Source organism: Alnus glutinosa, chromosome 10 (genome assembly GCF_958979055.1).
Source record: "Alnus glutinosa chromosome 10, dhAlnGlut1.1, whole genome shotgun sequence".
NCBI lineage: Eukaryota > Viridiplantae > Streptophyta > Magnoliopsida > Fagales > Betulaceae > Alnus > Alnus glutinosa.
In genome coordinates, this window is record NC_084895.1 from 18,594,634 (window position 1) to 18,609,971 (window position 15,338).

At 33.1% G+C, this 15,338-nt stretch overlaps 1 protein-coding gene across 1 annotated transcript; it reads right to left on the reverse strand.

The window, feature by feature from the left end:
* Positions 1 to 7,674: 7,674 nt before the first annotated feature.
* Positions 7,675 to 9,130, reverse strand: LOC133880187 (cyclin-U2-1-like). The gene is made up of 2 exons (XM_062319082.1): positions 8,574 to 9,130; positions 7,675 to 8,129 (listed from the first exon to the last, which is right to left on the reverse strand). The coding sequence occupies exons 1-2, from the start codon at positions 8,984 to 8,986 to the stop codon at positions 7,865 to 7,867; spliced, it is 678 nt and encodes a 225-aa protein (XP_062175066.1). The 5' UTR covers positions 8,987 to 9,130; the 3' UTR covers positions 7,675 to 7,864.
* Between the last annotated feature and the right edge of the window lie 6,208 nt (positions 9,131 to 15,338).

A 15,338-nucleotide genomic window follows, 5' to 3' on the forward strand; every position in this document is an offset into this window, starting at 1 on the left:
TTTTGGGTTGGGGAGCGACTTTCTGGTGTGTTTTCCAGCGGAGTTTCTGACCAGATTTTCTTTGTTTGGTTTTCTTTCTGTTGAGTCAGATCTACTCATTTCGGCTGGTTTTCTCAAGACGCACCTCTCCACGGTAGTCACCGGTTTCTTCTGGTCCAGCAACCTCCAGCCACGGCCGTGCGGTTCTTCACGCTAGGTGCGTGACCTGCACGCGCCAGGGGAGTCTCTCCTTGGACCAGCGTGTGTGGGTCACGGCTTGTCTTCCAGGGTGTGGTTGGGGGTTTTTCGGTGGTTCCGAGGTCTTTCGACGAGTTTTCTACTGCAGAGGAGGTCTCCGGTGGCGGCGCACGGTCTGCACACGCCGTCACCAGTGACTGCGCCACCTAACTCCGGTCTCGATGTTGGCTTCTGTTTTAGGGTGTTTATGTTTTTTTTAGTGTGTTTGCAGTTTGCCTCTGTGATGCTTAAATGTTATTGGACTATTTGTTGGCTTAGGTGCTAGATCTGCCCTCTTTTATTTATTGTGTGTGCTTTATTGTAAAGATGGGATTATTGTTTGTCCTGTAATAATTCTGTATTGTTTAGGTTGTTGTACAAGTCAGATTTATCTGACTTAGGGTATGAGGGTCTTGCACCTCATGTTATTGTCCTTACCCTGAGACTTTTCGATTCAATGAAGAAGGTTTATTTTGTTCAAAAAAAGATACCCGATAATTAAGACTACATCTTCATTATATTGAATTATCAAGATTCGTATTGCACTGTGATAAGGCCTTTTTATGGTGCAATTGAGCTATTAGTGCAACGTACGGTAGAAAAATAAATGAGGAAAATATAAGAAAAATATTATTTGAAAAATGAATATATAGCAAACTAGAAAATACAATTTGAATACTTTTGAGATTCTTGTATTTGATCGAAATAGGTGAATAGGGTAATTTGATTCACTATAATCATTAGATGTTGAACTTCATGATTGCACAATTTGGATTTAAAATTCCTCTACTTCTAACAATTTCACTTCAAAGGAGACTAGTGTAAGCGCTGACATTGCGAAATCGTGTGAAATTACGTTGAAATCATAATAAGCTCTAACTTGTGTGTGGGAAGGACTCATGCCGAAAGGAAAATTAAGGCCTCGTTTGGTTTGCGGAATGTCTATTCCATTAGGAAAAGGAATAACTATTCCTGGGAATAGATGAAGGTGGAATGGAATAACTATTCATATTCTTTTGTTTGGTTGTAACGGTGGAATAGAACATTGCATATGTATTCTTTTGTTTGGTACAGTGCAATACATTGGTAAATGGAATCATATTATAATCAAATTTCCTAAAACACCCTTATAATAAAAATATAATTTATATTCTTAAGGACATTTTTTTTCTTTATTTTAGAAACATAAACAATCATACTATGACCTTTTTTTTTGTTTTTTTAATTTCATAGAGTTCATGGCTTTTTTTTTTTTTTTTTTTCATATACAATTACGCTACAAAATGATTTGTAAGGAGAAAAAAAAAATACACACACACACACACACATAATCATCATATCACCATCATAAAAAAATAAAAAGAAAAAAAAAAGATCATCTGCAAAGCCCTTTTTATTTTATTCTTTTTTATTTGTTTTCCAGCAACAAACATTCATTCTTTGCTTACAAAGTAAAATGATTTAAAAAAAAAAAAAAAAACATAATCAGCATAAAAAAATAAATCATCTGCAAAGCCCTTTTTATTTTATTATTTTTTATTTATTTTTCAGCAACAAACATTCGTTCATTGCTTACAAAGTTTTTCTCAAACATCCGCCAGGCAATTGGAGTCCTCCCGATATTAAGAGATACTCGTTTTGCTACGTCTAAGTGCATTCTGTAGGCTAAATCATAGGAGAAAAAAAGAAAAAGAAAAAAGAAGACTAACCCACAACAAATTAAGTTGGATTGAGAAACAGAGAGAGGGGGATGAGAATATAATTGCAGAGATGGAGAGAGATATTGATGATGCATTTGAGTAATGAATTTTTGAAATCAGAATTAAATTCTTACTCTGTTTGCGAATTTTGAGATTTGACTTTTTAGAAGAAAAAAAAATTGAATAAAATATGATTTGTTTATAAAAAGTTGAATAAAATATGATTTGTTTTTGAAAAACTTGAATAAAATATGATTTATTTTTGAAAAAAGTAGAATTAGAATTATATTTTATTTTCAAAATTTCGTATCGAAATACACCATGAGTTGAGAAACAGAGAGAGAGAGAGATAAGAGACTTGGATGTTGAGAGAGTTGGGGTTTTTGGGCAAAAGACGAATTTTATTTATTCCCACAGGAAAGGAATAGGTATTCCACTCCTTTTTGAGTGGAATACCTATTCCTCTTCGTAAGGGAATAGCTATTCCGTTGGAATAACTATTCCCTTAAATAATATACAACCAAACAAAGGAATAGCTATTCAGTAGGAATAGTTATTCCTTTCCATGGGTCTAATCCGCAAACCAAACGAGGCCTAATGTTTTTTTTTAGTCCTTTTAAAATTGATGTACCTTTTAAAATTACCATTAAATATATGATATATCACTATTAAATTTTGATTTAATAGTAATTTTAAAAGTCACATTAATTTTTGAATAACGCAAGAAGAATATGGGTCATCTTTATAGCATTACTCGTGTGAGAGAGAGAACTGGATTGGATCCACAAAAATTATTTTTTTTCAGTATTGTTAGTAATTTGGATAGATAATATAAGAGACCATATATCAGACTGCATGCCCAAGTAAGTGACTGGACAGCTCAAGATTTATTTGGACAGGTAAATCACATATAAAGTTTAATTATCACGAATCAAAATCCCATATTTTCAAATTATGTGAATTCAGACCGTTTGTTGCATTAAATAGAGTAAAAAAAATGCTACTTGTTAAAAAGTGATATGTTATCAACGAGAATTGAGTATATTTCATCAGGTTCTTTCACTTTATGTCATAGAAAAGCTTTAAGCCAAAAACTTCCGTTTGATTTACTGAAGAACAAGTGTTTCTTTAAAAGTTAAGGAAAAACCATTTTGGAATGAAATTTTTTTTGCGCACCCCGGTAACATGTCACATTTTTAATACGTACTATTTTTCATGCTATTCAATTCAAAAAAGTCATGAATTCACATAATTTGAAAATTTATAAATTTCAAGAAATCTTAATAAATCTTAATCCATTTATCGTATTATCTGCCTAAATTGCTAGCCATGCATTCAATCAAATAATTGTTGTAGATGATTATTAGGGATAATTGAAGCCATAAGGCTTAGTGCAGGAATATAAGTGGGGAGGTGGGGGACAGTCTTAGTTGGTTGTGAATTAAATAAATGGTTAGAAAAAAAGAAAAGTATCGTTGGCCGTTTCGAAAGTGGTAGAAAAACATGATTAGTCTAGACGACAATGACGACAAATTATGATGGCAATGCCTCCTATTCTAACTTATATATTGCCTTTCTATCTCACAAAATTCAAGATTCTTTTTTCTAAGACCTTTATGTTTAAATATTCCCAATCTCTTTATCCATATTCTTTTTAAAATTATTAAATCATTACTTCAAAAGCTTAAACTCATAAAAAAAAAATAAATAAATAAATAAAAAATTGTGAATTTTGTTTCTAAATTGTGATCTTAAATTCTTCTCAATAAATAAAGCCTAAAATATAGAATATTCAATTGAAATAGAGAATAAACTGCAAATCAGGATTTGACGCTAAAATCTTTGTTCTCATATCATATATAATTATTAATTATCATAAATATTTAAGATGATAGAAAATAGTGAATTTGATTATTAATTAGTTAATTAATCATCTAAGAAGAATGTTAAGATTTCAACGTTTGCTCTCTTGTAATTAAAAGATATAGTAATTGTATTTAGTAGGCTATTATATAACTGTTATACAACTTAATGATGTAATAGTAAAAATCAATCATTTGGTCAACTATTATATATGAATATAACTATATTTTTACTAACACATCATTCAAATTTAATGGTAATCATATAATAATCTATTTATTAACGGTACTCAATATAATATATATGAATATGGGAAAGGGCAAGAATTGCTTCCAAATGGCTGGCCAAGTAGATTGCACAAGATGAACAGTTTGGACGGCCATTGTTCTTCAAAAACAAAACGCAATGATGTTCTTTTGGAGCAAAAGGAGCAGAATATTAATGTTTTATACGATTTGATTTAAAATTTTATTTTTAATTTGTAAAAGTGCAATGTCAAACGCACTGTTGATGCATTAGAACTTGGAAAGGGCAGGACACTAAAACTTATTAAAGAAAAAAAAAAAAAAAAAAAAAAAAAAAGAAAAAAAGAAAAAAAGTTATTGAAGATTCCTCTCCTACCAACTTGTCCTCTCATTACTTAAACTCTCTTTCTTCCCACTTTCCTAATTCCCTTCCTTTAATTAAGCTGTCTTCTGTTGGTAATACATTATGGCCTAGATCCTATGCAACATTGTAATCTGTTATTTATTAATTATTATATATATTAAGTTTTTACTCATTCGTACAACTGTAATGATCAAAGGAGGTCAAGTCTTGCAAATCTATACATTATATATAATGCTGGCCGGACCCATTCTCTTTTATTATTTTGCAGCAAATAAGAATTTATATGTAATTAATGCAGGACTTTTTATTATTATTATTATAATTAATCTGGCACTAAAGCAAATGATGCTTGTTGGTAAAACTTCTCCGTGATGGTAGGTGCTCATCAAGTTCTAGGGACTAGGGTTGGAACCATATCAGCTAGGTCAACGGCCATAAAAGATGAGATTTGCTACTCATTATATTTGGCTAAATTGGCTCCCGTCCTCTCCTTTTAAAAATTAATCATTCAATTTGTAGGATTTACACGTAAATCCTACAAATTTAATAATTAATTTTTTTTTTTAAAAAAAAAAACAGAAAAAAACAGATAGGCATTTCTGAATAGAGATTTAGATCTAACCTTATTTCGGGAGAAGAGGAATTCAAGTTGTTTTCTATCATGTATAGTGTCTAAGAACTCTGTGAAGAACTCTTACTTGGTTGAAGAATAGTGAGAATTTGATTTACGTGTCGTAAAACACGCACACACACACACACACATATATATATATATATATATATATATATATATATATACAAGATAACGTGGGATTAATAGGTGGCTTAGTAATATGAAAATAAAAATTCTATGTGTATTTGTTTAGAGTAATGATATTTTTATATCTGCTATATATTTATTGTACATATTGTTTTAAAATCTATCTTTGTATTTATGGAACCCATATTGAGTCTCACAAATTCAATGATAAATTTAAAACTTGATTGTATGTAGATGTACAAGATATGTATAGGAGATATAAGTGTATTATTTCTCGTCCAGTTTTTGGATGAAATTTCATAGTAGAGAGTAATTTGTTATTAATTATTGCATACCCCAAAGAGCTCTCATAACATTTTGATACCACTGATAGGTGATTCTAAATCATGTAAATACATGGACATATTTTGCAATTTGTTTTTTTGGTTTCCTCCACACTCCTAGCTGCAAATATATTATATTTTAAGAAAAACTTCACTTAACCGCCCCTGAACTTCCATCACATTTGCAATTATCCTCTTAAATTTCAAAAACTCTCAATTTAATGTATCTTATTTTCAATTTTTTTTTTTTTTTTTAATTTCATCTCTCCATTAGGATTTTCTGTTAAATAATGACAAGTGTCAAAAATTTTAAAATACCTCCATTTTTTTAGGAAAAAAGAAAAAAAGAAAAAAAATTGTAAAGCTGTTGGTCAGGATTTAATAGAATTGGCAAAAATATTCACGCATGAATCTTTGATTTATTTTTATATATTTCTTTAAAAAAAAATGAAAAACAAAATGGTCATTTTGAAAATTTTCACATGATTTAACGGAAAGAATCTAATGGAGGGGCAACATTGCAAAAAAAAATTAAAGTTGGATACACTAAATTAAAGTTTAGAGAAATAATTAGAAAAGCGACCAAAATTCAATAAGATTAATTGAAATGTTGCCTATATTTTTTGATCACTATCTTGCCATAACTCCCTTTCAAAATCATAATGGCCAAAGCGCCGAGTGTTTTAGGTGGAGCGTGGAGAATATCTAAAAGTTCCCTTTTGTGGTTGTAGCTTGGCACTTCTTCAAAAATTTGACATGGAAGAACCTAAAGTGAGATCATATCTCTCACATTAATTTGATATTCAAAATTCGAACACAAAACCAAATTAAGTGCAAATCCTAGCCCCTAACGTCACGAGATTTCCCACGTCACCAACAAGATACAAAATTTAAATATGACTTGGATATTCAAAATTTAATTTTACACAAAAATTAAGGAGAACTTCACTTATACTCCAAACTTTAAAAGTGTTAATTTTCGGTATCTATTTTTCAATTGTTTTCAATTTCAATCATCCGTTAGAATTTTTCGTTAAATCTTGTTAAAATTCTTAAGATACCCCTCTTTTTTTTAGGAAAAAAAAATTACTAGGATTTAGGTGTTAGTCAGAATTTAACGGAATTCACAAAAATACCCATGCCTAAATCTTTTAAAAATTTATTATTATTTTTTTAAAAAAAAAAAAAACACTGGGTTATTTTGGGAATTCTGATAGGGTTTAATGAAAAATTCTAACAGATTGTTGAAATTTAAAAAAATAAAAAATAAAAATTGAAAGATAAATACCCTAAATTAACATTTTTTAAAGTTTTTGTACTTTTTTGCAAAAGTGACGAAAGATCAAAAGTTATAAGTGAAGTTTTTCCAAAAAATTATTAATTGGTATTACCAGTTTTAATACTAATATTAAGGATTCACGCAATTGTTAATAGGGCTCTATTTATTAATGTTTTTTACAAGATATTTTGTTTTTATGCTCCGTTTGTTTCGATGTAAAATGGTTTTCGTCGTAAAATATTTTCGACGAAATCATTTTCAGAAAAAATGATTTTCTCGAAAATATTTTTTAGCATTTGGTACGCACAAAAAAATTACGAAAAACGAAAATGCAACTGCTGCAAGAATCCAACAACGTCCGGTTGCCATTGCCGAATTCCTGCCGGACTCCTCCGAATCCTGTCAGATCCGGCCAACTTCTGACCATGGTCGGATTCCGGCCAGTTTTGACCAGAATTTGGTCCGCTGGCGTCCGGCGACGATTGCCGGATGTCGCCAGATTTTTGCAATCGGATATCAAACATGCGTGCAAGGACCAAGAGTTTAATTTCGAAAAACGATTTACAGTTTTTAAAACCGTAAATTGTTTTCCAAAAATTAAAGAAGCTTTTACGGTCAAACCGAAAATGATTTTCGTTGACCATTATATTCGCCCCTACCAAACACCGTAAAATGTCGAAATTATTTTTCAAAAATCAATTTACGTCGAAACAAACGGAGCATTAGTCTATAAGTGTTCGGAAATGACATGAAAGTGAATTTTTATATATATTTATTTTTAAGAGTATTTTGTATTTTGGTTGTTTGTTCGTGTATTTGTTCAAATATTTGTATTGTCTTTTTATGGCTGTGACATAGAAAGCATAACTTATGGGAAAATGTAAAATACATATGAACCTTTATGCCAAAAAAAAAAAATAAAAATGAAGAGAAAGAAGTCACCATATATTTCCCTCTTATCTATATCAAACCACAATAGTTTTACATTACTCCAAGGTCATGTAAATCCTTAACAATTTCCAAGACACTAAATTTACTTCTCTGTACACGGTAATTACCTACCAACATGATGGGTAAATAAAATTGACAAAAGGGTAAAACTCCCCATTCGAGTCTACAACATAACACGAGCAATCTGATTGTACCCTCTTCCTTCTTTCTGCCTCCCTTTGATTTCTTCTGCACATCGTAAAGTCTTCTCTATATGGTAACCTCCTCCAATGCTGACTTCTCTTTCTAAGTGGCAACAGTAGCTCTCAAAGACACTCACATTTACATGCAATTTGAAGCCCATTAAGAACACAAATTCAAGCTCCAGCTCGTTCAATTCTTCTGTTGTTAATCCCCCAACTCTCGCAAAGTATGAATTGCGGTAATTCCTGTTCAAAAAGAAGAGTCGACATTAGAATCAAGGTCGACAATTTTTAACACGACTCGCCAACACGAATTTAATACGAAATTAGTGCATTAAGGCTAAAGGGTCTGAGTCGGGTTAGGATTGATTTATACAGTCTTGGGATTTGTTTGGTTTTTGTGATTTCAAAAAGTGCAATTTGAAAAAATAATTTTTAAAAACGCAATTAAGCTTTCAAAAAGACACTTCATTACCTACAATTTTCTGCGTTTTCAAATTGTAATTTTTTAAATACGTAATTCTCAAACAATTCATTTTTCGCGATTTTGTTTAAAATTATATTTTTTGTCTACGAAATCACAATTTTAAACGCGCCCTTATGCTCAAGCCTCGACACAACCCGAACCGACCCGAAAGCCGAAATTGCCCACCATACCAATAAAGGAAAAAGAGAGAGAAAAGAACTCACATGTCCTCCACATATTTGGAAGCCACCATGATGGTTGTTATGAGAAGCCTATGCACATTTGTGGCACTGATCCGGAATCCTTGATTTCTCTGGCAAAACCGATCGATATAGACATATGCAACAACATAAACCGACGGTCCAGCTCTGGTGTACCGGAAAATCCTCTCTAGAAAGGACTGGATCGTCATGTCCGGCGTCTCATGGCAGTCAAAAACCCGGGTTCTGATGTCTTTGGACAAAGCCCATCTGCAGCTTTTGGCAATCCTCTCATTCCTTGCCATACTTCTCTCAATGAGAGAGGCAAGAACATTGATCACCAATGGGGTGTTTGAGTCTTCTCGGTACGAATAGAAAAACACATCGGATCGAAGCTTTCTTGGGGATATTGTAAGGGTAGATGAAGAAGAAGCCATATGTATTCAATTGAAGATGAAGGCCAGGTTTGGAGGAGTTGTAGAAGAAGAAGGTGTTTAGAGAGGTTTATATACAAGGGGGGAAATGAGTTGGTAATGGAGACAGTGAGCGGTGATGGGGCATAAAGAAAGGGGGAAATGGCATTGTTTTGGGACATTTGGAAGGTGGGTGGAAGCCAAGATAATATCAAAATACAAGATACGTGTGCCTCCTCTATGGAAAAGCAAAGTACAAACCACCAGCTAAGCTTAATTCATTGTATAATACAAAAACCCTCTCGCCGACAGTGGGTTGAAGGGCAAGGAATGGAGAATTCACAGTCACACTTGGGGATAGCAATTTTTGCTAGTGCGTTAAATTCTAGTCGTATTAAGCTACTATATATACCGACTTTAATTCGATATATTTAATTAAATGGGTAATTTTTTGTTAGGTTTGTAACGGGTCCGTGGGTCTTGTCCGTTAAATCATCATCTATCTTTAAAAGCTTAAAATTCTAAGAAAATATAAATTTAATTATTTAATCACCAATTTATTACTCTCTATCTACACGTGGGTTCAAACTCATTTTTAATAGTTGTTGCCGCAACACATAGAATGTTTAATTGAAAAATGTGAGTAAATTGACAAAGTCAGAGTTTGAATTCATGATTTCTACTCTAATACCATGTTAAATAATTATTTATTCTTAAAAAGCTTAATATTATAAAAAAAAAAAAAAAAAAAAAAAAAAAAAAAAGGTAAATTAAATCATTTGTTTAACACTTTAACAGTATCAAATATTGACAGTCCTAAAATGTCACATGTCGGGTAAGGGTCGTGTCAAAAAATAAATAAAAAATTATATAAATCAATTCAAACCCAACTTAGGTCATCTCCAGTAGTTGGAGTTAAAATATCTACTCAAAAAGTACCAAATTCTACTTTAACCATTGGCTATCTTAAAAACACTCCAACAATAATCTCTATTCTACTCTTCATTTTCTTAAAATATTGTTTTTTAATCTTTTTCTTTATTTTTTATTTTTTTTCACTTCTCCCTCTCACTCTCTGCTCTCCCCCAAACCCCAACCCCAACCCATTTCCGGCAATGACGATGCAGAGATCGGATCCGACGGTGACGGCGTAGTCGATGGAGGCGTGGATTTTGGTGTGGGGGAGAAAGGCATCGGCGTGCTGGAGGTTGAACATCTCGCCGCGAAGCTTGTCGGGCTTGGTATCGACGAGGACGAGCTCATCGATGGCCTCCACGTCTGCACCTACCGGACCTTCCTTAAATCCCTCAACTTCTACCTCCACTTGCCCACCCACACCCAAGACCCAGAACTAGTGCGATCGATGGTGGCTTCTCGAGTAGCAGGCGTTGCTTCTTCTGGGCGACGAGAATGGCCCAGTGTACATGGAGGTTGGTGGGTAGGGGCACATAGACGGCGTCGACATCTGGATCGTCAAGGACGGCCTCGTTCGGTGCTGGAGCTTTGGGAGGATCGGTCGGATCTCGGTGTCGGCGCAAAGAGAGGAGACCGATGCCTATTTAGAGGAGCGGCGTCGGCGTCGGACCTCGTCTTCTCCGGTGGGCGAGAGAGAGGGCGAGAGAGGAGTGAGAGAAAGAGGGAAAAGAGAAAAAAATAAAAATAAAAATAAAAATAGTAGATATGTGAATAGTGAATAGCCACTAGTGGTGGCTATTTACTGTTCATGAAGTTAGCAAAAAAAGTTAGAATAACTACTCTGCTGGAGGAAGAAAAAAAAAAAAAAAAAAATAGCCAAATTTAACTTATTGATTAAAGTAGCTTTTCTACCGGATATGCCCTTACTTAATTAAACAAGTTTGAAAAATCAAATCGTTATCTTTTAATTTTGTGATCTATTCACAAATATATACAATTAAGTCATTGTCTAGTCTTTGGTCCCACAAAAGTAGACGGCATTTAAAGATTGACTTTTGCCTCGAGATTTGGGTCATATGCCCCCAGGGTGAGGCCGGTAGTATGTACTAGTTCTAGGCTACACGTGCAGGGGCTTGACTCATCAATATCATCGAATCTTGGTTTGCAACTTGCAGCACGTGCAAATGCCGGTCGCCCAAAATGGAAGAAATTACCCCATCAATCTATCCCCAGATTGAGTTTCCCATCTCTCCATGTTTTTTTTTTCGCTTTCGGCCATTAAATTGGGGTCTAGAAGCTTGCAATTCGTAAGATTTAGACTTACCACATAAGCCTTTAAAAAATTAAATTAAATCAAAAATAAAAACAAACTAAATAATGGAGTAATTAGACCATTCTCTTTGGTCGGCCGATCATAAAAGTGACCGAACATTTCAAAAACGATTGTTGGGCATGTGACAGTGTGAGGTCAAAAACTACAACAATTATTTGCCTAAATGGTTGGACACGGGCGGAGTTAGACCCTAAGCTTCAAGGTTTTTCAACCAAAAAATAAAATTCCCTTAAAAAAATATATTTATATTTAAAGTTTAACCTTAAATTTTTTATTTTTTTTAGTTTTGCCCCCAATTTTTTTTTTTTCGATTTTGCCCCTTAAATCAAAAATCCTGGCTCCACACCTGGTTAGACAGTATATGTGGGAAATTCTTTTAAGCTTTATCTATCTGAATAGGTAGTTAGATAGCTCAACATTTATTTAAACAAATAAATTCTATATAAACTCTCACACACAAAGTTCATTGAAATGAAAGCTTTAGGAATTTCTTTTATATATATATATATATAAAAGAGTTAAAAAAGCCGATAATTCTATACAATTGCAATTTGTACCCACATTCTGTTGTTATTTTATCCTTTTGATAGAGACTTATTAACTATCAAATCAGTGGTGGAGTCACTGAGGGCCTTGGGGGGCTTACCCCCCAAGCCACAATGTTCTCCTAAAAAAAAAAAAAAAAATCTAAAAAAGAAATTAAATTAAATTGTACCTCTAATTTATTTTATTTTTTCTAATTTTGGTCCTCTCAAATTATTTTTTTTTCAATTTGGCCTCCAAGTTGGGGAGGCCGGCTCCACCCCTATATCAAATCCTTTGAACATAATCCTGAGATCACTGAACCACCAAATATCCATGATAATGACTTTATAAGAATCATTTCGATTATTATTATTATTCTCAATTTATGATGTTTGGCATTTGATATGCCTGCTGTGATGCTCAGCATTGACCAATGTTCACTTTGTCCCATAAAACGACATTTCATTTGAAACTGATCGAAATTCTGTGGTAAATTTTTATAAGAATTTTATAAACTTTACCGCTTAGTAATTTATTTAAAAACTACAAATTTACAACTCTTTTATAATTTATCAAATGTGTCCGGCATATAATTGAATGGTCTTAAAAGAAAAAAAATTAGTGACTAATGTCACGTTTTAACAAGTTGTAAAATAGTTATACGTTCAGCACTACTCTGATTCATTTAACAACCATTTTAAAGTTTGTGATTGCATTAATCACAATTTCTTTAAGTTTTTGGACTTTGAAAGTGTCGTACAGACTCTCTCTCTCTCCTCTCTGAAGCTCTCGTTTTCTTCCTTCAGAGAGAGCTTTTTCCTTGCAAAATTTTCACCGGGTACCTCCTAGCCCTTTTAAAGTTATGGAGTGATTTTTTGTCCCTCCCTAGCGAATACTAGTGGAGGTTAGGTCTTTTCCAACCATTAGGGCTGTGAAGTTTTGTTCCCCCAATAGATCCAGTAATTAATCTTCCCCTAGTCCTCTAAGGACTATGATGATTTGTATTTTGTGTTTTTTCTTTTTTCTCTTCTTTTGTTCAGGCTAAAAGGCTCTTCTTCAAGACGTCCGGTAGGGGACAAAGGCTGATCTAGTTCGTGTCATCGGCGAGGTGCATGGTCAGATTTTCATCTTCATTTATATTTTTGGAAGCCAGATCTACGCATTTCCATCGACTTCTGGGAGACAGGCGCCCCTCAGTTGTGACCACCGTCGTCCTCTGGTCCTACCGCTGAAAGCTATGGTCGCGTGGGTCACCGGTGACCGGCGCTTGGTCATCGCGCGCCGATGAGTCTTCACTCTTTGGCCATGCATGATGGCCACGCTCCCCATTTTTCTGGCCATGCAAGGTGGCACCGAGGGATTATGGAGTCCGATCTGCTGCTAGGTGACTTCGAGTATGGCACGTGACTTACAGCGCCGTTTTTCGGTAAAGACAGTGCCCCCTGCCGTCGGCTTTGGTGGAATTTTTGTCTGTTGTGTTTATATATTTCCTTTGTTTCTCTAGCCACAGTCTGCCTTTGTATTATTCAATTTTTACTAGAATATCTGTTGGTTTGTAACTAGATTGGGAAAATCACAATTTCCTTGTGTTTGGGTTTAAAATGGAATAGAATCATTAAATGAAAAGAAAATGAACCTATTTCGTTTGAAATATCATGAAGGGGAGAAGATCTTTTTCGGTAGCCTTTTTCTCCCATTGAAGTAGAAAAAAAAAAATAATAATAATTCAAATCTCCTTTGTATCCTCTTTTTTAAGTCCCTCAAAATTATTGTGTTCTTTAAAATTAATATTAAATTTTTAATAAATTATTATTAAATTTTAATTTAATAATAATTTTAAAAATCACGTCATTCTTAAAATAACAAGAAAGACACAAACAATACTTATGAAATTACACAATTAACACTTCAAGAGTAATTTTGGATTGGATTTGATTTTTACCGCACCTAAATTAGTTTCAATTGTGGTGGAGTTCAATGAGTACCGACAACCGTACCGTAGCAGTTAGCAAGCGCTAATTTAGTAATTTGGCAATGGAATAAAAATCTCAAGTACCAAAATAATTTCAAGTACGAATATTAAATAAAATATGGGGCAGCCTCAGATATCTTCTTACAATGATTGAGTTTCTTATTTTTTGTGTGTTCTATATAGCAGACAATATTTTGGAACCGACACTACAAATAAAAGGTGCAGAAAAGATAATATATAAAATAATAATAATAATAAGAAAAAAAAAATTTGTCGTGGATCCACTCAATCCATTTTCGAATAGGCAGTCAGAAGATAGCAGACAGACAACATATTTTAGCTAAAATCCCACTACTGAAATTTGGTCTGGTTATATAAAACAACTTAAGAAAATCTTGAAGTCATATTTTTATCGTACAATTATTACATAATATTTTAATTAATTTTTTGATTTTATTTTTTAATAAGGACGGATATAAAAGTTAATTTGAATTGTTACGTCAGTAATCAAAATTTTAGAATAGTTGTACAATAAAAATGTAGTGTTTCCACATTTATTTAAATTTTGAGAAAATTTCACTTTCCGCTCCTAATCTTTCATCACTTTTACAATCATACTCTTATACTTTAAAAAGTGTCAATTTAATATATCCATCTTTCAATTTTTTTTTACAATTTCAACCAATCGTTGAGATTTTCTATTAAATCCTATAAAAATTCTCAAAATACCCATTCATTTATATATATATATATATATATATGAATTTTTTTCAAAGATTTAGACTTAAGTATTTTTGCAAATTCTATTAAATCAAAACCAACCCCTAAATTTTTGCAATTTTTTCTTAAAAAAATATGTATTTTGAGAATTTTAACACCCCTCCGTTAGGATTTAACAGAAAATCCTAACGGAGTGTTAAAATTGAAAAAAAAAAAAATGAAAGATGAATATATAAAATTGACATTTTTTAAAGTTTAAGAGTATGATTGCAAAACTAATGAAAGATCAGAGGTGATGAGTAAAGTTTTTCCTAAAATTTTCAATTTGACATTTTTTCAATTATTATACATCAAATTCTGTATTTAGTCAAATGCTCTGGTAGACCTTGTAATACTTTGTGCTAAGTGACCCTAGCCCTCGAAGGCTAGGGGAGTTACACAGAAATCTCGCAGGTCCCTCGTATTAGTATTTTATGTTGGCAACAATCTGGTTAATAAAAACACTTTATGTAATGGTTACATTTTAAATGGGTTTATCAGTTTTATTCAAAGTCTTCAAGTTATATGCACAGTGTTCGTTTCAAGCCATGTGACTGGTCACAAGTTTCTAGAAGATGTCCATGAAGATTACATTCAATTTTCAAGTTAGATCAAACCGATTCCTGTGCAACCGTCCGGACGGGCCTTTGAACTCGTCCGGATGCCTCGCAGTGTCTAGAAGCTTCAGCATTGAAGACGTCTGGACGTCAGAGCAACAATGTCTGTACGCTAGGTCAAGCTACTCCAAGTTCTACATGGAGTTGGATTTCAGTCGACACTATTTTGGAAGTTTTGCAAGATGTCCGGACGACGTGGCAACACTTCCGGATGCTACCCAACGTTCCAGAATATTATGGGTTTCCTTTACGGAC